Source organism: Stegostoma tigrinum, chromosome 31 (assembly GCF_030684315.1).
Source record: "Stegostoma tigrinum isolate sSteTig4 chromosome 31, sSteTig4.hap1, whole genome shotgun sequence".
Lineage (NCBI taxonomy): Eukaryota > Metazoa > Chordata > Chondrichthyes > Orectolobiformes > Stegostomatidae > Stegostoma > Stegostoma tigrinum.
In genome coordinates, this window is record NC_081384.1 from 18,788,031 (window position 1) to 18,806,309 (window position 18,279).

At 40.3% G+C, this 18,279-nt stretch overlaps 1 protein-coding gene across 7 annotated transcripts in view; it reads right to left on the bottom strand.

Annotated features, from left to right (window-relative positions):
* The window catches only part of LOC125466158 (galactoside alpha-(1,2)-fucosyltransferase 2-like), a 39,830-nt gene extending 23,894 nt beyond the window's left edge, over positions 1-15,936 (bottom strand). Inside the window, exons 1-3 of one of the 7 annotated variants that reach the window (XM_059638782.1) lie at positions 15,693-15,936; positions 10,190-10,432; positions 3,237-3,881 (exon numbers count right to left, since the gene is read on the bottom strand). In XM_059638782.1, coding sequence (XP_059494765.1) covers positions 3,237-3,825 — 589 coding nt within the window. In that variant the 5' untranslated portion in view covers positions 3,826-3,881; positions 10,190-10,432; positions 15,693-15,936. Of the gene's footprint in view, positions 1-1,133; positions 3,882-10,189; positions 10,433-15,692 lie in introns of those variants that run through there. The other 6 variants (XM_059638776.1, XM_059638774.1, XM_048560343.2 and 3 more) reach the window with 6 other exon arrangements.
* Positions 15,937-18,279: the final 2,343 nt, after the last annotated feature.

An 18,279-nucleotide genomic window follows, 5' to 3' on the forward strand; every position in this document is an offset into this window, starting at 1 on the left:
TAAATACATCAATTAAAAATGCAGGTGATTTTCTGAATGTGGTTAACACATGAAAAAAAAATCTGTGGGAATTTGGTGAGGGGAACAAAAACATTCAGTTGTTTGTAAGAGCTCTTCTGGATAAAGAAAAAAGAAAACTAAAGTGCATGGGGGGTGTTTGACACTTTTGTGGTAGTGTAGTGGCAGTGTCCCCAGTCTTTGAGCCATGAATGCCTCAGTTCAAATCTCACCCGATCTAGAGGCATATACTGAACAGGTTGAATAGGAAAATATGTAAAAATATGTTAGAAACATATGACCATTACAAATAAATACCATTTAACAGTACAAACTACTGTGACTCAATCTTACCAAAAGTTGATGAAGTGTCAGTTTTGTCAAGTTTCGTAAGTTGGTATCTCACTGAGGAGGCTAGTGAATTTCACCAATGATTGTCCCAAACCTGCCTCAGTAGCCAACTACCATGGCCCCTCACTAGCACAATTCTCCAACTTACTCCTACCAAAGGTACCCACAAGGTCTCTTCATACAGTTCAAGGAGAGAATTTTGGCCCTGGTAGGCATTGAGTCAGACCCCTTGTGAGAACACATAAACCTCCACATTCTTTTGCCAATCAAGCATTATTATGCTACCTTCCCATTTCCCCCACTGTGAATGTCCTCCCCTTGATTGGAACACTTTCTTTCTTTTGCCTTCTGTGGGTACAAGCAACAAGTTGACAGCCTCTGTTCTCAACAGGGCAGCTGCTCAAGACATTCTGCCTTCCTCCTCGAATAAATAGAGCACAGATGCCTCAGAAGAACAGCTGGCTGGGCTTCCTCTTCATTCACCCACCAGCACTGTTAAGAACATTTGAGAAACGTGAATATTCTGACAAGAGGAGGTTGTTATGTTGATACCTCGGTTTCTATTTTTGGCAAAACTACTCTGCAGTACTTCTGTTTAACTCCAGCCTGTCTCTCTCTTTATTTGTTGTGCAAATACTCGCGTGATCAGTAATTCTTCTCAAGTCAATCCATGTCAATGACAGCATCAAGTGTACAGGACTGGTTGTACACATGAGTAAAATTATTAGCATCCATTAACATACTTTCAGAAATGTATTTATTTTTAGGAAACTATTTTCTCTCAGCATGTGTGATTGGAAAGGATTATCAGTACTTTATGAGTTTGATGACATATAAGTCAGAATTTTCTATTCCAGCTTGGACCATTGGACCATTCCATCTTAGATCATCTCATGCAGCATTATTCATTTACAAAAGCAAGAAATAAACATTATTAGAAATTACCAATGTGACAAAGATTATATGTTTGAACATAGGGCTTGCAGTTTGACAAACTAAATGTGAACAATTTCTGCTAGCACTAATTATGATAAAAATGTTACCATAAACCACAGGATTTACAGATCAATATCTTAAATTTTCCTTGTTTACTTGAAACGTCAGCATTATTTGTCAACAAACTGTCATGCTTGTCCAATCAGGCTTGAACGTTCGAAACATGTTAAAAGAGGATGTACAAATGATCAATTTTAATGTGACACATTAGAACAAATTGACAAAACAATTAAAGGCTATATATCTTCAAAGTGTTTCAGCTGTGTTGCATATTGCTTGTAACATCAAATCACAGAATCATCTCAGTTTCTCCACACAATGATATACAAATATATAGGTAACGTTCCCAACGTTGTCAAAGTAGAGCAATGTTCTTGATCAGCATTCCCATTTGAAAATATTCATGATATTCATTGCAGCAGTTTTTCAGTTATTGGGTGAGAGGAATATCCTCTGCTCATGGAAACAGACCAAACTTCATATTCCTTATGATTCATATTAGAACATGAAAATAGGAATCAGTAATTTAGCCTCTCAAGTCTGCTCCACCATTCAATGAGATGAGAATTACCATTTGAAAAAGACACTTCCAAACCTCTATCACCCTTTCACATAGACGTTTTTCCTTACCTCTCTCCTGAAAGGACCTGTTTTGAATAATTAGGCTCTATGCCCCAGTTCGGGATTCCCAAACCAGGAGATATCATTTTCTTTGCTAATCAGTTCCCCATAATATCTTGAAACCTCCAATAAAATCTACTTTGAAACTTCTAATTTCCAAATTCAGGGACTTACGACCCTAACTTGTTTAGCCCTGCCTTGTAATACAACCCTTGTGTGTCTGATAGAGTTATAGCAAATCTACTCTGCACTCCCTGAAAAGCTAATGTACTGTGCATAAAGGTGATGCCACCCTGTCTCAGAAACACAGTGTCCAACTGAGGCTTTGCACTGCTGCAGCACAAAGAAAGACCTCTTGTATTCGAGCTTTGAGTTATTAAGGTTAATGTTATTCTGAAGACCAACATTCAATGGGCATATCCTATACAGATGAGACAATCCTATACAGATGTTTTCGATTGTTAATTCCACTGCTGTACTGTCTAGTCAGATATGACCTGTATACTATGAACTGCTTTAGTCCTGCCCATTATCCAACTCCAGCAACATAACTGTTACTAAATGAATTATATTATGCAGTGGCTTTGACAAAACAAAGACAAGAATATTTTCCATAAATTTCAAAGTATGTGTTTGGACACGTTGATTTCTGAACTTAACCACTTATTCTCCACGATCTCAATTTTCTTGAGATGTTTAGTTAATTTCCTTTCCATATGAAGTTGAATTAAACTCAAGAGATATCAAACGAACAAGCTTTAAAGAATATAGGATATGTAGCTACTGGACCAATTTTGAAGTATTTTTGTGCAGAAGAGGTGAGAGATCCGCAGGAATTCCTATCCATTGAGGTAAGAAAGCAGCCTCATATTTAAACACTTTAAGAAAATGAGACTCAGGTAAAGTAAAGTTTGTGAGATAAATTGTCTCCCCACCTGCCAAGTAGCCAGCCCAGAAACCAAACGTTCCAATTGTCATTATTGTGTGGTTACAATGTGCAAGAATAGAAAAGTCAAAAGCCACAGTGGCCTGCTTTGGATCATCTGAAAAGTAAACATCTCCTTTGGAGTTATTAATGTTTTGCTTACACCAGTCCATTCCATTGCTTGTCACTGCAAAAACCACATTTTTGTATTTATTTCTGAAGTAGGCCATTGCTGTGTCTAAATATTTCTTATCAGCTATAACTCCTTTCCAAGCATTTGGCATGACATGAATATAATCTCCCCTTCGAACATGAACACCAACATAAGTCACATTCTTTCGCTCACCTCTAATGCGTCTGAGGAATATATCAGTCTGTTCTACGATAAAATCATGCAAAGTAAACTCACGAAGAATTTCTGACCGGATGTGATGGTAGAAAGTCCAGGAACAGGTGTATCCTGAGAGCCGGACATAATCTCCTTTTATACTACGGTACGTATCCTCCATCCAGTCATGGAGTGGATAATTCTTCCATTTTATTGCCTTTCTCACACTGTCATGGAGGGTTGGAAGAGTAATTTTGAAGATAGGGGCCAGGTAATTGGCCATGGAAGGTAAAATATATGCCTGATGGCCATTCAATTTTGCCAATGCATATAGTGTTGCATACTCCCCCATCTGGTTGCCAAGTCGTCCAATGGAGTTAATTGTCCAAAATCCCTTTGAAGCAATCATCGCCTGTGCAGAGCCATTTTCTGTTCCAAATTCCAATGAAGTGGTTGCATTTTTAAAAGGTTGGAAATAATTGGAAATTAGGCCATATTTTAAGCGATAATTATACATTACAGAAACTGTCATTATGAAAAGAAACAAAGATGTAAAGGCCAGCACTTTCATGACTGGACAAGCACAAGCTTTCATCAAATGAACCATATCCAGAGTCTCTTCACCTTATGATTAGAAGTTCACGATTTCCTGAAGTGGAGTTTCTGAAAATCCAGAAATTGCTTGTTAATATTACACCAATGATGAAGGACAATTTTCCAAATATTGCTGTAGGATTATTTATTTTGCAAAGGCCCTTTTGAGAAATGAGTATGATGCATTTTTGATAAAACAGACGGCATAACAACTTAGTGCAAATGGATATAAAGTAACAAGATAGATATGGGACAAAAATGTAGCTTCACAGTTGGCATGTGGAGACTTGGGGAGAACCATTTAATTGTTAGATGTTACAGGCCTTACACTGTTTCAGGTTTGATTAATTTGATAACAGAGACTTTCTATTGAACGGAATCAGTTTTCTCCTCTATTTGCTGAAAGCGGAAGAGCAAGAAGTAAGCAAATGTACCATCCAGTGGAGGGTTTTCCAATGGAGAACATGGCTTTGTGCCTTTAATGGTCCCTCTATGATCACAACTACCCTGAGGTGCCATTATTGTGAGGTTGTTAAATAATCCTGTCACATTAAATAATACCTGTCCAAATGTCTTTGAAATGTTGTAATTTTACCCACATCTACCATTATCTCTGGCAGTCATTCCACACATAAACAACCCTCTGTGTGCAAAAGTTTCCCTTAATGTCCCCTTTATATTTCCTCCTCTCACCTTAAAAATACGCCCTCTCGTACTGAACTCACCATGCTGAGTTACTGGCCTTGACTAATCATGTTATCTATAGCCCTCATGATTTATAAACTTTTATAAGATCACACATCAATGCCTAAAGCCCCTGTGGAAAAAGTTCCAGTCTATTCGGCCTCTCCTTATAACTGAAAACCTCCAATCTTGGCACATAATCTGGGAACGATAGGCTGGTGAGTCTGATATCAGTGGTGGCTAAGTTGTTAGACAGGATTCTGAGAAATAAGATTTACATTGCATTTGAAGAGGCAAGGACTGATGAGGGATAGTCAGCATGGATTTGTGCCTGGGTAATGGCATCTCATGAACTTTATTGATTTTTTTGAAGATATGTTCAAAGATAAAGATGACGGTATAGCAGTAGATGTTGTCTACATTGACCTTAATGAAGCCTTTGGTTCCACATGGTGGCCTGGTCAGAAAATGTAGATCACATGGGATTGAGGGAGAGCTTTCTCATTGGACACCCAAATGGGTTTGATAGGTAGAGGCGGAGGGTGATGGTGGATGATTGCTTTTTGGGACTTGAGACCTGTAACCTGTGGTATTCCACAGGGTCTGGTGCTGCGGAAGCAGCAGATGAAATTAAATTGAGATAAAAGTGAGGTATTGCATTTTGGTAAGCAAAAAAGAACAAGATTTATACATTTAATGACGTAGCCTTGTGTAGTTTTGTCAAACAGAGAGATCTAGGTGTTCAGATGCAGAATTCTTTGAAAGTTGCATCACACCTAGACAGGCTGGTTAAGAAGCCAATTAGCACGCTTGCCTTCATTGTTCAGATCATTGAGTATAGGAGTTGGGACGTCATGTTGATGTTGTACAGAGCGTCAATGGGGCCACTTTTGGAATACTGTGTACAGTTCTCATCACCCTGCTATAGGAAGGGTTTTCTTAAACTGGAGAGTGCTAAGGCAGATTTATCAAGATATTTGCCGAGACTAGAGGGTGTGAGTTATAAGGAGAGGCCAAATAGACTGGAACTTTTTCCACAGGGGCTTTAGGGATTGTGGTGTGGTCTTATAAAAGTTTATAAATCATGAGGGCTATAGGTAACATGAATAGTCAAGGCCAGTAACTCAGCATGGGGAGTTCAATATGAGAGGGCGTATTTTTAAGGTGAGAGGAGGAAATATAAAAGGGACATGAGGGGAAACCTTTGCACACAGAGGGTTGTTTATGTGTGGAATGACTGCCAGAGATAATGGTAGATGTGGGTAAAATTACAACATTTCAAAGACATTTGGACAGGTACATGAATGGGAAAGGTTGAGAGGGATAAGGGCTAAATGCAGGAAAGTGGGACGAGTTTAGTTTAGGAAACTTGGTCGGTGTGGATGAGTTGGATCAAACAGTCTGTTCCTCTGCTCTATGACTCTGTGGCTCTGCATCTATAAATTAATGGAGTTGCGGGTTGATAATTTACCAGGTCCAGATTGACTTCATCCAGTGTCTTAAAAGCAATGATTAATGAGGTCATACATGCTTTAGAGTTGATTTTGTTAAATTCTTTAGATTCAGACATGGTTCCATAAGAGTGAATGTAGCAAACATAAACTCCCTGTTCAAGAAGGGAGGGTGGCAGAAAGCAGGAAACTACAGGCCAGTTAGCCGATGTCTTTGGTGGGGAAAGTGCTAGGTTTGCTCATTAAAAGCTCGTTGGAAAAGCTGAAGCAATCAGAAAGAATCTTCATGTGTGAAAGGAATATTGTGTTTCACCAATTGTGAGTCTTTGCAACAGTGACAAGCACTGTGAATAAAAGCAAGCTGTCAGATAAACTATACTTCGCTTTCCAGAGAGCACTGGACACAGTGCTCCATGAGAGATTATTGTGGAGAGTTGGAGCTCATATTGTCACGAGTAACATACTAGTAAAGATGGAAGATTGGTTAACTGGCAGGAAATAAAGTGGGTCTTTCTGATTAGCAATGCAAATGAGTGGAGTCCTATAGGGATCTATGTTGGCACTCAAACCTTTTACAATACATAGCAATGACTTAGATGAGTAGATGAAATGGATGACAGTAAATTTGCAGTTTACACAGATTAGATCAGAAAGTGTGTTGTGAAGATAACAAAGTAAGTACTGACACAGATGGGTTAAACAAGCGAGCATAAATCTGTCTGACTGAGTATAGGGAGGGTAAACGAGAAGGTGTTCACTGTTGCAGGAGGAATGGAAAAACAGAATATTAAATAAATGGAAATTGACTTCAGTATTCTAAACTGAAGAGGTGTTTACATGTTCTAGTTCCTGAATCACAAAATGCTAATGTGCAGGTAAAGCGAGTGATCAAGAAAACTAATAGAATGCTATACTTTATTGCGAGAAGTATTGGACATCAATGTTAAGGTGTTGATCTTCAGTGAGACAGCGCATTGCTGACAGTACATCTTGAATACTCTAGTTTTATTCTTATTTTGTAAGAAGGCACCCAAATGCCAAGAAGCCAATTCAGAGACTCTTTACCAGGTTGGTACTTGGAATAACAGCTCTCTTATGGGCAAACATTAAACAGCTTGCGCTTCTTCTCTTTCTGGAGTTTAAAAGAGCGAAACATTTCCTCTTGTCAGTGAGTACGGAGCTAGAGGGCACTGTTTTAAAATAAGGGGTCATTCGTTCTCGACATTGACAACAGGCATTTCTTTTCCAGAAGGCTATGGGACCATGGAAATCTCTACCTCTGAAAGTGGAGGAAACAAGGCCAGTGAAGATTTTTAAAGCCATGTTAGGTGCATTATTGATCAGTAAGTGAATCAAAGACTGTTTAGTCATCCAGGAAAATTGGTCGTGTCCCATTATCTTCCTGTCTTGACCCTTGTAGATAGTGGACTGGCTCTGTAGAGTCACGAGATAGGTTATTCACTGTAGTTTTGCTAGGTCTCTAATCTCCTCTTGGAGGCACTGTATACATCCAGTTCAGTTTCTGGTCAATAGTCACCTCCAGTGTTGATAGTGGGGGTTCAGTGATGTTAACATCATTGAATGTTAAAGGGTGGTAGGTGGATTATCACATATTTCAGACAGTCATTACCTGGCATTTTTATGGCATGAATGTTACACTTTACTTTTCAGCCCAAGTCCGAATATTGTCTAGATCTATTTGCAATTTGACCCTGACTGCTTCAGAATTTGAAGAGTCTTGAATGATGTTGAACATTGTACAATCATTGGTAAATGTTCTCACTTCTGACTTTATGATGATGAAGCATCTGAAGATGGATAGATCGAGGCCATATACTGAACAACTATAGAAGAGATGGTCTAGGGCTGAGATGACTGATCTCCAACAGCCACGACCCTCTTCCTACATGTCAGGTTGTCTGCAACCAGTGGAGATTTTCCCCTGATTCCCATTTTGCTGGGGTTCTTTGGTGGTACTTTCAGTCAAATGTAGCCTTAATGTCAAAGGTAATCACTGTCACTCCCTCTCTGGAATCCAGCTGTTTTGTCCATGTTTGAATCAACACTGTAATGAGGTCAGAGATAATAAGAACTGCTGATTCTGGAGTCAGAGATAACACGGTATGGAGCTGGAAGGCCATTTTCATTTTCTGAAAGAACAAGGTGTGGAGTTGGATGAACATTGCAGGCCAGGCAGCATCAGAAGAGCAGGAAAATGACATTTCAGGTCTGGACCCTTCTTCAGAAATTCATTTTATGAAGGAGGGTCCCAACCCGAAACATCAACTTTCCTGCTCCTCTGATGATACCTGACCTGCTGTGTTCCTCCAGCTCTACACTGTGTTATCTATGTAATGAGGTCAGGTTTTGAGAGACGCTGAATAAACCCAAACTGGGCATCACTGAGCAGGTTATTGCTGAGCAGGCGCTCTTGAAAGCAATCCTAAACTGTGCTCCTAACTCATGCCTCCACCTTTTAACTCTCCGGTCTCGTGATCTGTGACTCTCTCACTTGGAACCATGATGTCTCTGCTTCAGGACCACACTTCTCATGTGAAAGGTCAGATAGTATCTCTACTCTCACTGCACCAAATTCCTTCACTTACCAAATTCCCTGATTGAGGCACTCGGTGTCACTGCTTGTATTCTTCAGCTTTGTGCCACGTGCTTGCTGTTAAAACATTCCAATACACAAATGGTTCCACTGACAAGATAAAGCTGTACTTATGCTCTGAAGAACCTCAGGAACAAAATTAATTGAAACTGCAAGTGTTGGATTTGTTCATGGACAGTAATACCGTGGCATGACATGTTTACAACATCAATGCTAAATTGTTTGAAAATTGATCAGGGTGATGCTATACTCTCAAAACTCTTTTATTTATTCACAGGGTGAAGGAATCAAAAGCCAAGTCAGCATTTATAGCCTATCCCTAACAGCCCAGGGGGCATGGTGTCGATCTGGAGTCACATGTAGGCCAGACCAGTTCAGGATGGCACTTTCATTCCCTAAAGGACACGAACGAACCAGATGGGTTCTTCTGACAATCGATTCATGGTCATCATAAAGCTCTTAATTCCAGATTTCTATTGAATTCAAATTCCAACATTCAGCCGCAGTGGAGATTTGAACCTCGGTCCCGAGAACATTGCCTGGTTCTCTGGATTAACAGTCCAGCAGACCACTGCCACAATCACTACACCCATGCCTCCCCACTGAAAATAAATCCATTATACCTTTCCTTAAACTAATTTACCCTTTCTTTGGACAATTGTCACCTGAGCGAAGAAAATGGGGGAGGTGAAGCAAGAATTGGACAGTGCATAATGATATTGCAAGGGAGGAAGAAGTCATTGAGTGTGCTGTATTATGGCCCAAACCCAATTTGTGGCTATTGGAGATGTGATCCACCTGCTCATTCACTTGTTTCAATCTCAAGTTTAGTATAAAGCCAGGAACCAGAATGACTTAAGTGGGCCTGCAGAATTGATCAGTCACTCCCTGAAGGGAAAATGGATAGCCTTTATTATTCAGTTACAATCAGACAGTAATGTTCTGGGATATAATAAGGATCCAGATGAAACCTCCACTGAAAAGGACAATGGAATTGGGTTCTTCAAATTGTTGATACAGAAAATCATGAGACACAATATAACTTTAAAAATATGTAACAGTTTATTAAAGCATCAAACAAGCAGTTCAACTTTAAGGTGGAAAGTGAGATGGGATGCTATTAGATTAGATTCCCTACAGTGTGGAAACAGGACCTTTGGCCCAGCAAGTTCACACCGCACCTTGAAGCATCCCACCCAGACCCATCCCTCTATAACCCACACACTCCTGAACATTACGGGCAAATTAGCATGGCCAATCCACCTAGTCTGCACATCTTTGGACTGATGACCTTAGTGAGAATGGACTATCAATATTTAACATTTGCCTTTTGAATTTAACATCTGAAACTTTCATGAGTTAAAAAAAATGAGACAAGGGAGAGTAAATTTGTGGGCAAGAGTTAACTTTTCTTTCTACCGTCTCTCACCTTCAAGCTCAGAAGCTAGCAGATGAAAAATAAATCAGAATGGCAGTCACAATTCACCATAAATTCATGCACATCTGTAGCTTTGCCATAACAACAGAAACCAGACAGCAGTAAACTGCAGAATTCAGGTATTTTCATTCTAACCATTCAAAAACTCTGAAACTCTGTAAAATGCTCTTTCTTTACCCATATCTCTTACCTTCTTTCTGTCACATAATTCTGAGAGTGTATGTAGTTGTTGCCATGTTTTACTACATCTTCTCATGGAACTTACCCTCCTACATTTTTCATCTGGTGAACAAAGTTTTCTTCAACAGTTCTGAGGAAGGGTCACCGGACCTGAAACGTTAACTCTGATTTTTTTTCTCCACAGATGCTGCCAGACCTGCTGAGCTTTTCCAGCAACTCCTGTTTTTGTTGCTTGAAATGTGGTGGCTATATACTAAAGAAACAAAGAATATTTGTTGGTACTGCTCGGGGGAGGGGGAGGTGTTTGAAGGTGATGTTGTTTAGGGTGAGCTGTGAGTCCCCCTCATCCAGTCATAAGAAATTTGTGGGTTAATTGTTCCATTCAAACTTAGTGACTAACGAAAGAGTTTGGAGAGGGAGAACAATTTGCTTTTTTCAAAAAGGTTTGCTTATTTAAAAAAAATTAGAAGCTATGGAAAGGTTTTCTTGAAATTCTAACACTTCAAGTGCTAAGATGTCCCAGTTTGCTATCAACGCTTTCATAGATCAGAATAAAATAGCTTTTGAGATTCTAACAGCTTTGGTCCTGGAAGAATTAAAAGCAAATCATTAAGTTGTTAAAGATAGAGCTCTGACTGAAAGCTAGAAAAGACAATTGCAAAACGATGGCAAAGTCTCTTGTGCTGGTAAGTGAGCAAAATGAAACAGGTTAATTTGTAATCAGGGATAACAAGGTGTAGAGCTGGATGAGCACAGCAGACCAAGCAGCATCAGAGGAGCTGACGTTTTATGTCTGGACTCTTCTTTAGAAATGAAAAACTCTTTCATTTCTGAAGGGTCCAGACCTGAAACATCAGCCTTCCTGCTCCTCTGATGCTAATTGGCCTGCTGTGTTCATCCAGCTCTACACCTTGTTATCTCAGATTCTCCAACATCGGCAGTTCACACTATATCAGCTTAGTTTTTAAGATTTGCTCACAGGACATGGACCTTGTTGGTTGGGCCAGGATTTATTGCCTGTCTCTAGCTGACCTTCAGAAAGTGGTGGTGAGCTGCCTATTTGAACCACTACAATTTATGTGCTATAGGTTGACCCACGATGCCCTTGGACAGGAAATTCTAGGGTTTTGAGACCATGGCACTGAAGGAACAGTGATATAATTGCAAGGTAGGACGGTGAGTGACTTGGAGGTGAACTTGAAGGTGGTGGTGCCCTCATGTATCTGCTGTCCTTATCCCTCTGGATGATAGTGGCCATGGGTTTGCAAAGCGTTGCGCAAGGAATCTTGGTGAATTTCTGGGATGTTCCTTTTGGATGGTATAAAGTGTTGCTGTTGAACATCAGGGGTGGCAGGAATGAATGTTTGTGAATGTGATGCCAATCAAGTGAATGTCCCTAACTCCAATGACAGGAGAGCCCAGCACATCAGTGCAAAAGGTAAGGCTGAAGATTTTGCAGCAATCTTCAGCCAGGAGTACCAAGAGGATGATCCACCTTGGCCTCTTCCAGCTATCCCCAGAATCACAGATTCCAGTCTTCAGCCAATTTGATTTACTCCAACAGATATTCAAGAAGTGTTTGGAGGCACTGGGTAGGACAAAGGTTATGGCCCATGGCAAAATTCCAGCAATAGCACTGAGGACTTGTGTTTCAAAAGTAGCCACACTCTTAGCCAAGCTGTACCAGTACAGAAAGAAGAGTAGAGGGACAAACAGGAAAAAATGAAGAACAGAGATTTCTAGCAAGAAAGAATGAAAATGATAAGGCAATGTAATTTAAAACACCCTGAACTGAAAACATGTTCAGTAAGACACCACAAAAGTAGCCTGGACATCCCAGGTCTTCATACTTGCATATTTCCTCCCAAAATCTGACAAGGAAGAGTTAGGCACCTTCTTTATTACTTTGAACGATTGGCACAGCTGTCAGAATGGCCAGTCTATTGTTTGACATTGCTGCTATGGAGGAAACTGACAGGAAAAGCTCAACAATATTTGATTTTGAGATCAACTATTACAAGAGCCATATAGACAAAAGGTTCCGAACGCAAAAGAAACTGGCCTGACTAGTTATACTGAGAATATAAATGGCTGATGCAGTTCACATTTGACTGTTATTGCAGCTACTTAACATTGTAGCCACTCACAAAGACCCACATGAGGTAATTCTCCTCATGAGATTCAAAACTCCCTATCCTTTCCAATTCAGATTCATGTTGAGGTGCAGATTATAGCAAGGCCCAAACAAGCAGCAAATCTGAGTGATGTCTATGAATTAACACATGGATAGAAAAAGTCAGGGAAGCAAATGTCTGAAAGTTGGCACAAACCAGAATGAGATAGGTGTGAGGTAAATACTGCAGAGACAGCCTGGAGAAAAACTGGAGGTGAGACAGAAAATGTAGAACGCTCACTGGCCATTTAAAGGAGAGATTCAGATGGGAGACAGGTGGGTTACTGTACCAGATGCTTTCACTGCCAATAAAAGGGCACATAAACAGAGAAAAAAATTCAAACAAACTGAAGTCGCAAGAACAGTGTCTATGAAATTAATGGTGTTTAGAGACAATACAGTGTTGAGCTGGAGGAACACAACAGGTCAGGCAGCATCAGAGAAGCAGGAAGGTTGTCGTTTCAGGTTTGCTCAAGTATGACTATGGAGCAGGAAAGATGTTGGGAATGTGCAGGACAGTGATAAATACCATTGACCATTACATATGGGATCATTCTAGCCATTGAATATTTGCCTTCCTAACTGCCAGCTGAGCCTGCATGTTAACTGAAGAGAATCCATAACTAGGACTCCTAACTCCCTTTGTGCTTCAGATTTCTGAAACCTTTCCTAATTAGAAAATAGTTCATACCTCTTCTTAACAAAATGCATAACCGCATGCTTTCCCACTATGTATTCCATTTGCCACTCTTTGCTCACTCTCAAACCTGTCCAAGTCCTCCAGCAGCATTCCCACCTCCTCAACACTACCTGTTCTCTTCACCTATCTTTTTGTCATCTGCAAACTTAGCAATAATGCCCTCAGTTCCTTCATCCAGATCATTAATGCATCACATGAGTCATTGTAGCCCCAACACTGACTCCTGTGGAAACTCCACTAGGCACTGGCTGCCATTCTGAAAAATTATCCCCATTCTTTGCTTTCTGCCAGTCAGCCAATCCTCTATCCATGTTCACCAGACCCGATATGTTAACTCTGTCTTTTTCCCTTCACAGAAGCTGCCAGACCTGCTGAGCTTTTCCAGCAACTTTGTTTTTGTTCCTCTATCCATGCCAGCACCTTGGCACCAACACCATGGTCTCTTCCTTTATTTTGCAGTCTGCTGTGTAGCAATTTGTCAAAGACTTTCTGAAAAACCAAATCCTTCATGCCCACTCGCTCTCCTTTGCTTAAGTTGCTCATTCCCATCACCTCTTCCAACAAAGTTGTCAGGCATCACCTCTCCCGACGAAGCCATGCTGATTCAATTCAATTTTACCAAGCATTTCCAAGTACAATACATTCTCATCTTTAATAATGGACTCTAGAATCTTACCAACAACTGAGGTCAGGGCTAAATGGCCTGTCATTTCCTATCTTCTGCCTCCTTCCCATCTTAAACAAGGATGTTACATTATTAACAATTGTTTTAAATAGCCAGGAACTGAACCTGCATACCCCAAGGTGTTGAGTGCTCACAGACCTTGCTAGTGGAGAAAACAAAAGGTTTTCCACCTGGAAACAAATTAAATTCCAATGTGTTAAGAAAGGGGCTCATAGGAAAATGTATAAATGTCACTGTTTACAGGTTAGTCAGAAGTGAATTTATTGCTGGTCTTGTATGTTTGGGGACTGTCACAAGACCATCAAAGCCTGGGATTGATAATTTACTGGTGAATAATTTGTCTGGAAGTCAATTATAAACTAAAACTAAAGAGATGGACAACCCAAGGAGGCTGGGAAGGCAGGAAACAGACAACAATGAGCACAACAATGGGAAACCCAAAACTGGAAAACATTCAGGAACACTTCATTGGTCAGCAAATCCTGAGAAGGTGGAGTGGGTAAAGGAGGATCACTGAAATTAACTCGGGGAAGTGGCAGTGAGGTCGGAAATTGAAAGGTTTTCAGGAGCACCGAAGCCCATAAGGTTTGGGAGAACCCAGGAATTAATTTAAATTAATTGGAGCTTAAGTCGCACCAAACAAGTCACAAATCCCCAGGACACTACACACAAACGCGCAATCAGGTTATCCTAGAGCAAGGATGGAAGATGAAGATGGCACACAGTTGTTAAAACTTAAAGTCTGTTCCCTTCTGACTCAGGATTTGACGGTTAGTAACCACGACAGGGAATTGTGCAATACTTCTATGTTGAGACTGTTTAATTTAGGCTAAGCAATTATGAGTTAAAATAACACGATTAGGAGGGTGGGGCAGGGAAACATTAATCTTTATGAAATAACGCATATTGCTGTAACTGTAAACTGCCTTTCCCTAGCCTGATGAGTCACATAGGACAGATAGCAAAAAGCTAGAGTTCTCAGCGTCGGCACTCTCCTATCTTCAGCCCACCCGACTTTAATTAAAAATGTCCGGTTGCCTAAGGAATGACCTCGCCTTGCTAAAAACACTGTACAATTGCAGTTTGTTTTAACTTTGTAAACCAAAGTCTCCCTGGCCATCCTGTGAGACCGTGTCTCGGAGTTCTCCCTGCTGTAATCGACTGTAAGCTTGAATAAAGACGTGCTACCACTGAAGCGAGACTCTCGTCCTCATGCAGTGTCTTTTAGGGTTCTAAAAGACCCCTACGATGGATAATTTTTAAAAAATGGACAGCAGGCCAGCACCAGAAATTAATGGATTATTCCAAGTCCATCTTCACCCCACAGCTCAAAAGGCTGTTTGCCAAGTGTGATTCAATGTTTCAGTTTACGATCTTGGGAAATAATGACATGATATCATCCCCAAATTTATTGTAATTGCTTCCCCTTAGTTATGCTGAATCTGACCGGATGAGGTTTACGATTGGCCCATTATTTTACAGATGGACCTACTCATAGTTTCGGCTACTCTCATAAGCAGCAGAATCCCTTTTCATAAACTGAACTTACAATTTACTCAAACTCAAATATTAACTCTTTCTTTCTCCACAGATGCTGTCTGACTGCAAATTTCTCCATTATTCTCCATGTTTATTTCAGATTTCCAGATTGTGAACACTGAAGTAAAAAGCAAGTGCGAAAACGATGTCGGAAGGAGAAATACGTTGAGCAAAGTTGGCACGGAGAAAACACATATGAGCAGTAGGCATTCATTTCTTGAGTGACAGTAGAAGGAATATAAAGTGGATAACGTCCCCTTACTTAAAAACAAGTCCAATAAAGATCAGTCAAAACAAGCTCAGTCAATTCAATTTGGCAACTAATACATTAATTACGTGCTTTAGCGAATTCATTTTCTGAGTAGCCCATGATTTATAGTAGCTCAGCTTGTAAAACTAATTTGTTGTTCACTCACTTTAAAATGACTTCCCACAAATACGTTATTCACCTTCTTCCGTCAATTTCTTGTCAGCTTTTTGCTATTTTTGTCAATGGATTTTGTTATCTCACTCTTTTTTTCTTCTTTATTTCACTTCAGAGCAATTATTCTCCTAACAGATCATGCAGACTGAAACTCTCCATTTGAAGTGCACGCTAAGTATGATTCGTTTGGACTTAGTACACGAATATTGTTGACATGAGTAGTGTTAACTTCAGCAAAGTTACACACCCTGATTAAAGAACTTGCATTTCGGGTTTATCAGGTGCCACAGAAACGAATATTTTTTAAGAAACTTCAATGTTGTACTCAAGAAATGAGGTGGATATCAAAGGATTTTTTCCTTAAGGTCAGGCAGTTCAAAACTGGGGGCATTTATTTAAGGTGAGAGGAGAAAGTTTTAAAAAGGACATCAGAGACAACATTTGACAAAGAGAATGGTTAGTGTGTGGAATGAACTATTAGAGGAAATGGTGGATGGAAGTACAATCAAAATGTTTAGAAGATATTTGGATAGGACATGAATAAGAAAGGTTTGGAGGGATATGGGCCAAAGGCATACGGATGGGACTAGTTTGGGAACTTTGTCGATGTGGAGTAGTTGGACCCAAGGGTCTTTTTCATGCAATACCACTCTATGACTCTGTAACTGACAAAATGACATGTTTAAGATTTTGCTCTCTAAATCTTTCACTCTAATACATCACTAAAAGCATAATTGGATTCTTTTTATACTTTTATGGATGTGACGTCACTGATAGACCAGTAATTATTGCTTTCCCCAAACTGCATTTGAGAAGGTATTTTTATTGGACTCTTATTGTATATCCCAATATTCAATGGGATATATGTATTGGCATGGATAGAGGATTCGTTGACCAGTAGAAAGCAAAGAGTAGGAGTAAATGGGTGTTTTTCTGGTTGGCGGTCTGTGGCTAGTGGTGTGCCTCAGGGATCAGTTTTGGGATCTCAATTGTTTACAATTTACATTGATGATTTGGAGTTGGGGACTAAGTGTGGTGAGTCAAAATTTGCCGATGACACAAAGGTGAGTGGTAAAGCAAAGTGTGCAGAAGACACTGAAAGCCTGCAGAGAGATATAGATAGTCTAAGTGAGTGGAGAAAGATCTGGCAGATGGAGTACAAAGTTGATAAGTGTGAGGTCATTCATTTTGGTAAGAATAACAGCAAAATGGACTATGTTTTAAATGGTAAAAAAATTCAGCATGCTGCTGTGCAAAGGGACTTGGCTGTCCTTGTGAATCGCTAAAGGTAGGATTGCAGGTACAGCAGGTGATTAAAAAGGCAAATGGAATTTTGTCTACCATTGCTAGAGGGATGGAGTTTAAAAGCAGGGAGGCTATGCTGCAGCTGTATAGGGATCTGGTGAGGCCACACCTGGAGTGCTGTGTGCAGTTTTGTTCTCCTTACTTGAGAAGAGATATACTAGTGCTGGAGAGGGTGCAGAGGAGATTCACTCGGTTGATTCGAGAGTTGAGAAGATTGGATTATGAGGAGAAACTGAGTAGACTGGGATTATACTCATTGGAATTTAGAAGAATGAGGGGAGAACTTACAGAAACTATAAGATTATGAAGGGAATAGATAAGGTGGAGGCAGGGAGGTTGTTTCTGCTAGCAGGTGAAACTAGGACTAGAGGTCATCGCCTTAAAATAAAGGAAAGCAGATATAGGACTGAGGTCAGGAGGAACTTCTTCACCCAAAGGGTTGTGAATCTGTGGAATTCCTGCCCAGTGTAGTGGTTGAAGATACCTCACAATGTTTTTAAGGTAAGGCTAGATAAATTTTTGAACAGTGAAGGAATTAAGGGTTATGGTGAGCAGGCAGGTAAGTGGAGCTGAGTCTCAAAGATCAGTCATGATCTTATTAAATGCTGGAGCAGGCTCGAGGGGCCGGATGGCCTACTCCTGCTCCTAGTTGTTATGTTCTTACCTTGGATGTTGGGTGCAACTAAAATTAGTTCAGAAGAGAGTAGCAGAATTTCTCTGACATGGTTTACTTTTGCAGGCAATTGTTTTTATTTTGAAGAAGAGAGAGAAGCATTCCTGTTTTGTAACTATTGTCCATTGTACTCTCCACAGAGTTACATCCCTATAACAGACAGTGGACATTTATTCCCAGCTTCCATTGGGTTCCCAATAACCTGCTTCATTGTGTGGCTACTTTGACTGACCATCTCCATGGGTTTTCCTCAGTTTTCAGTGTTTCACGTGACCATGGCCCCAGCATTGGACATTCTCCCACAGCCGGAGAAATCAGACCTGACAGAAAATTGGCCAAACTATATTAAATATCAGCTGGTAGTTACTGGCATCGGAGAACACTGGAAACCAAAGCCAAACAGGTTATAAAATTTCAGGAGGAAACCAGTTAAACCAGCCACAGCGTTGTGTATTGGAGAAGTTTCAGTCAGACTTCCTGGCATCTTTCCATCCAGTGCTTGAAGAAGTGCACCTTACACGTCCCCAGCGTCAGTGAAGGGTGTTAGCACAATCCGATTGGGTGCTTTGAACCCCATGCATGACCCCATTGGGCAAAAGGC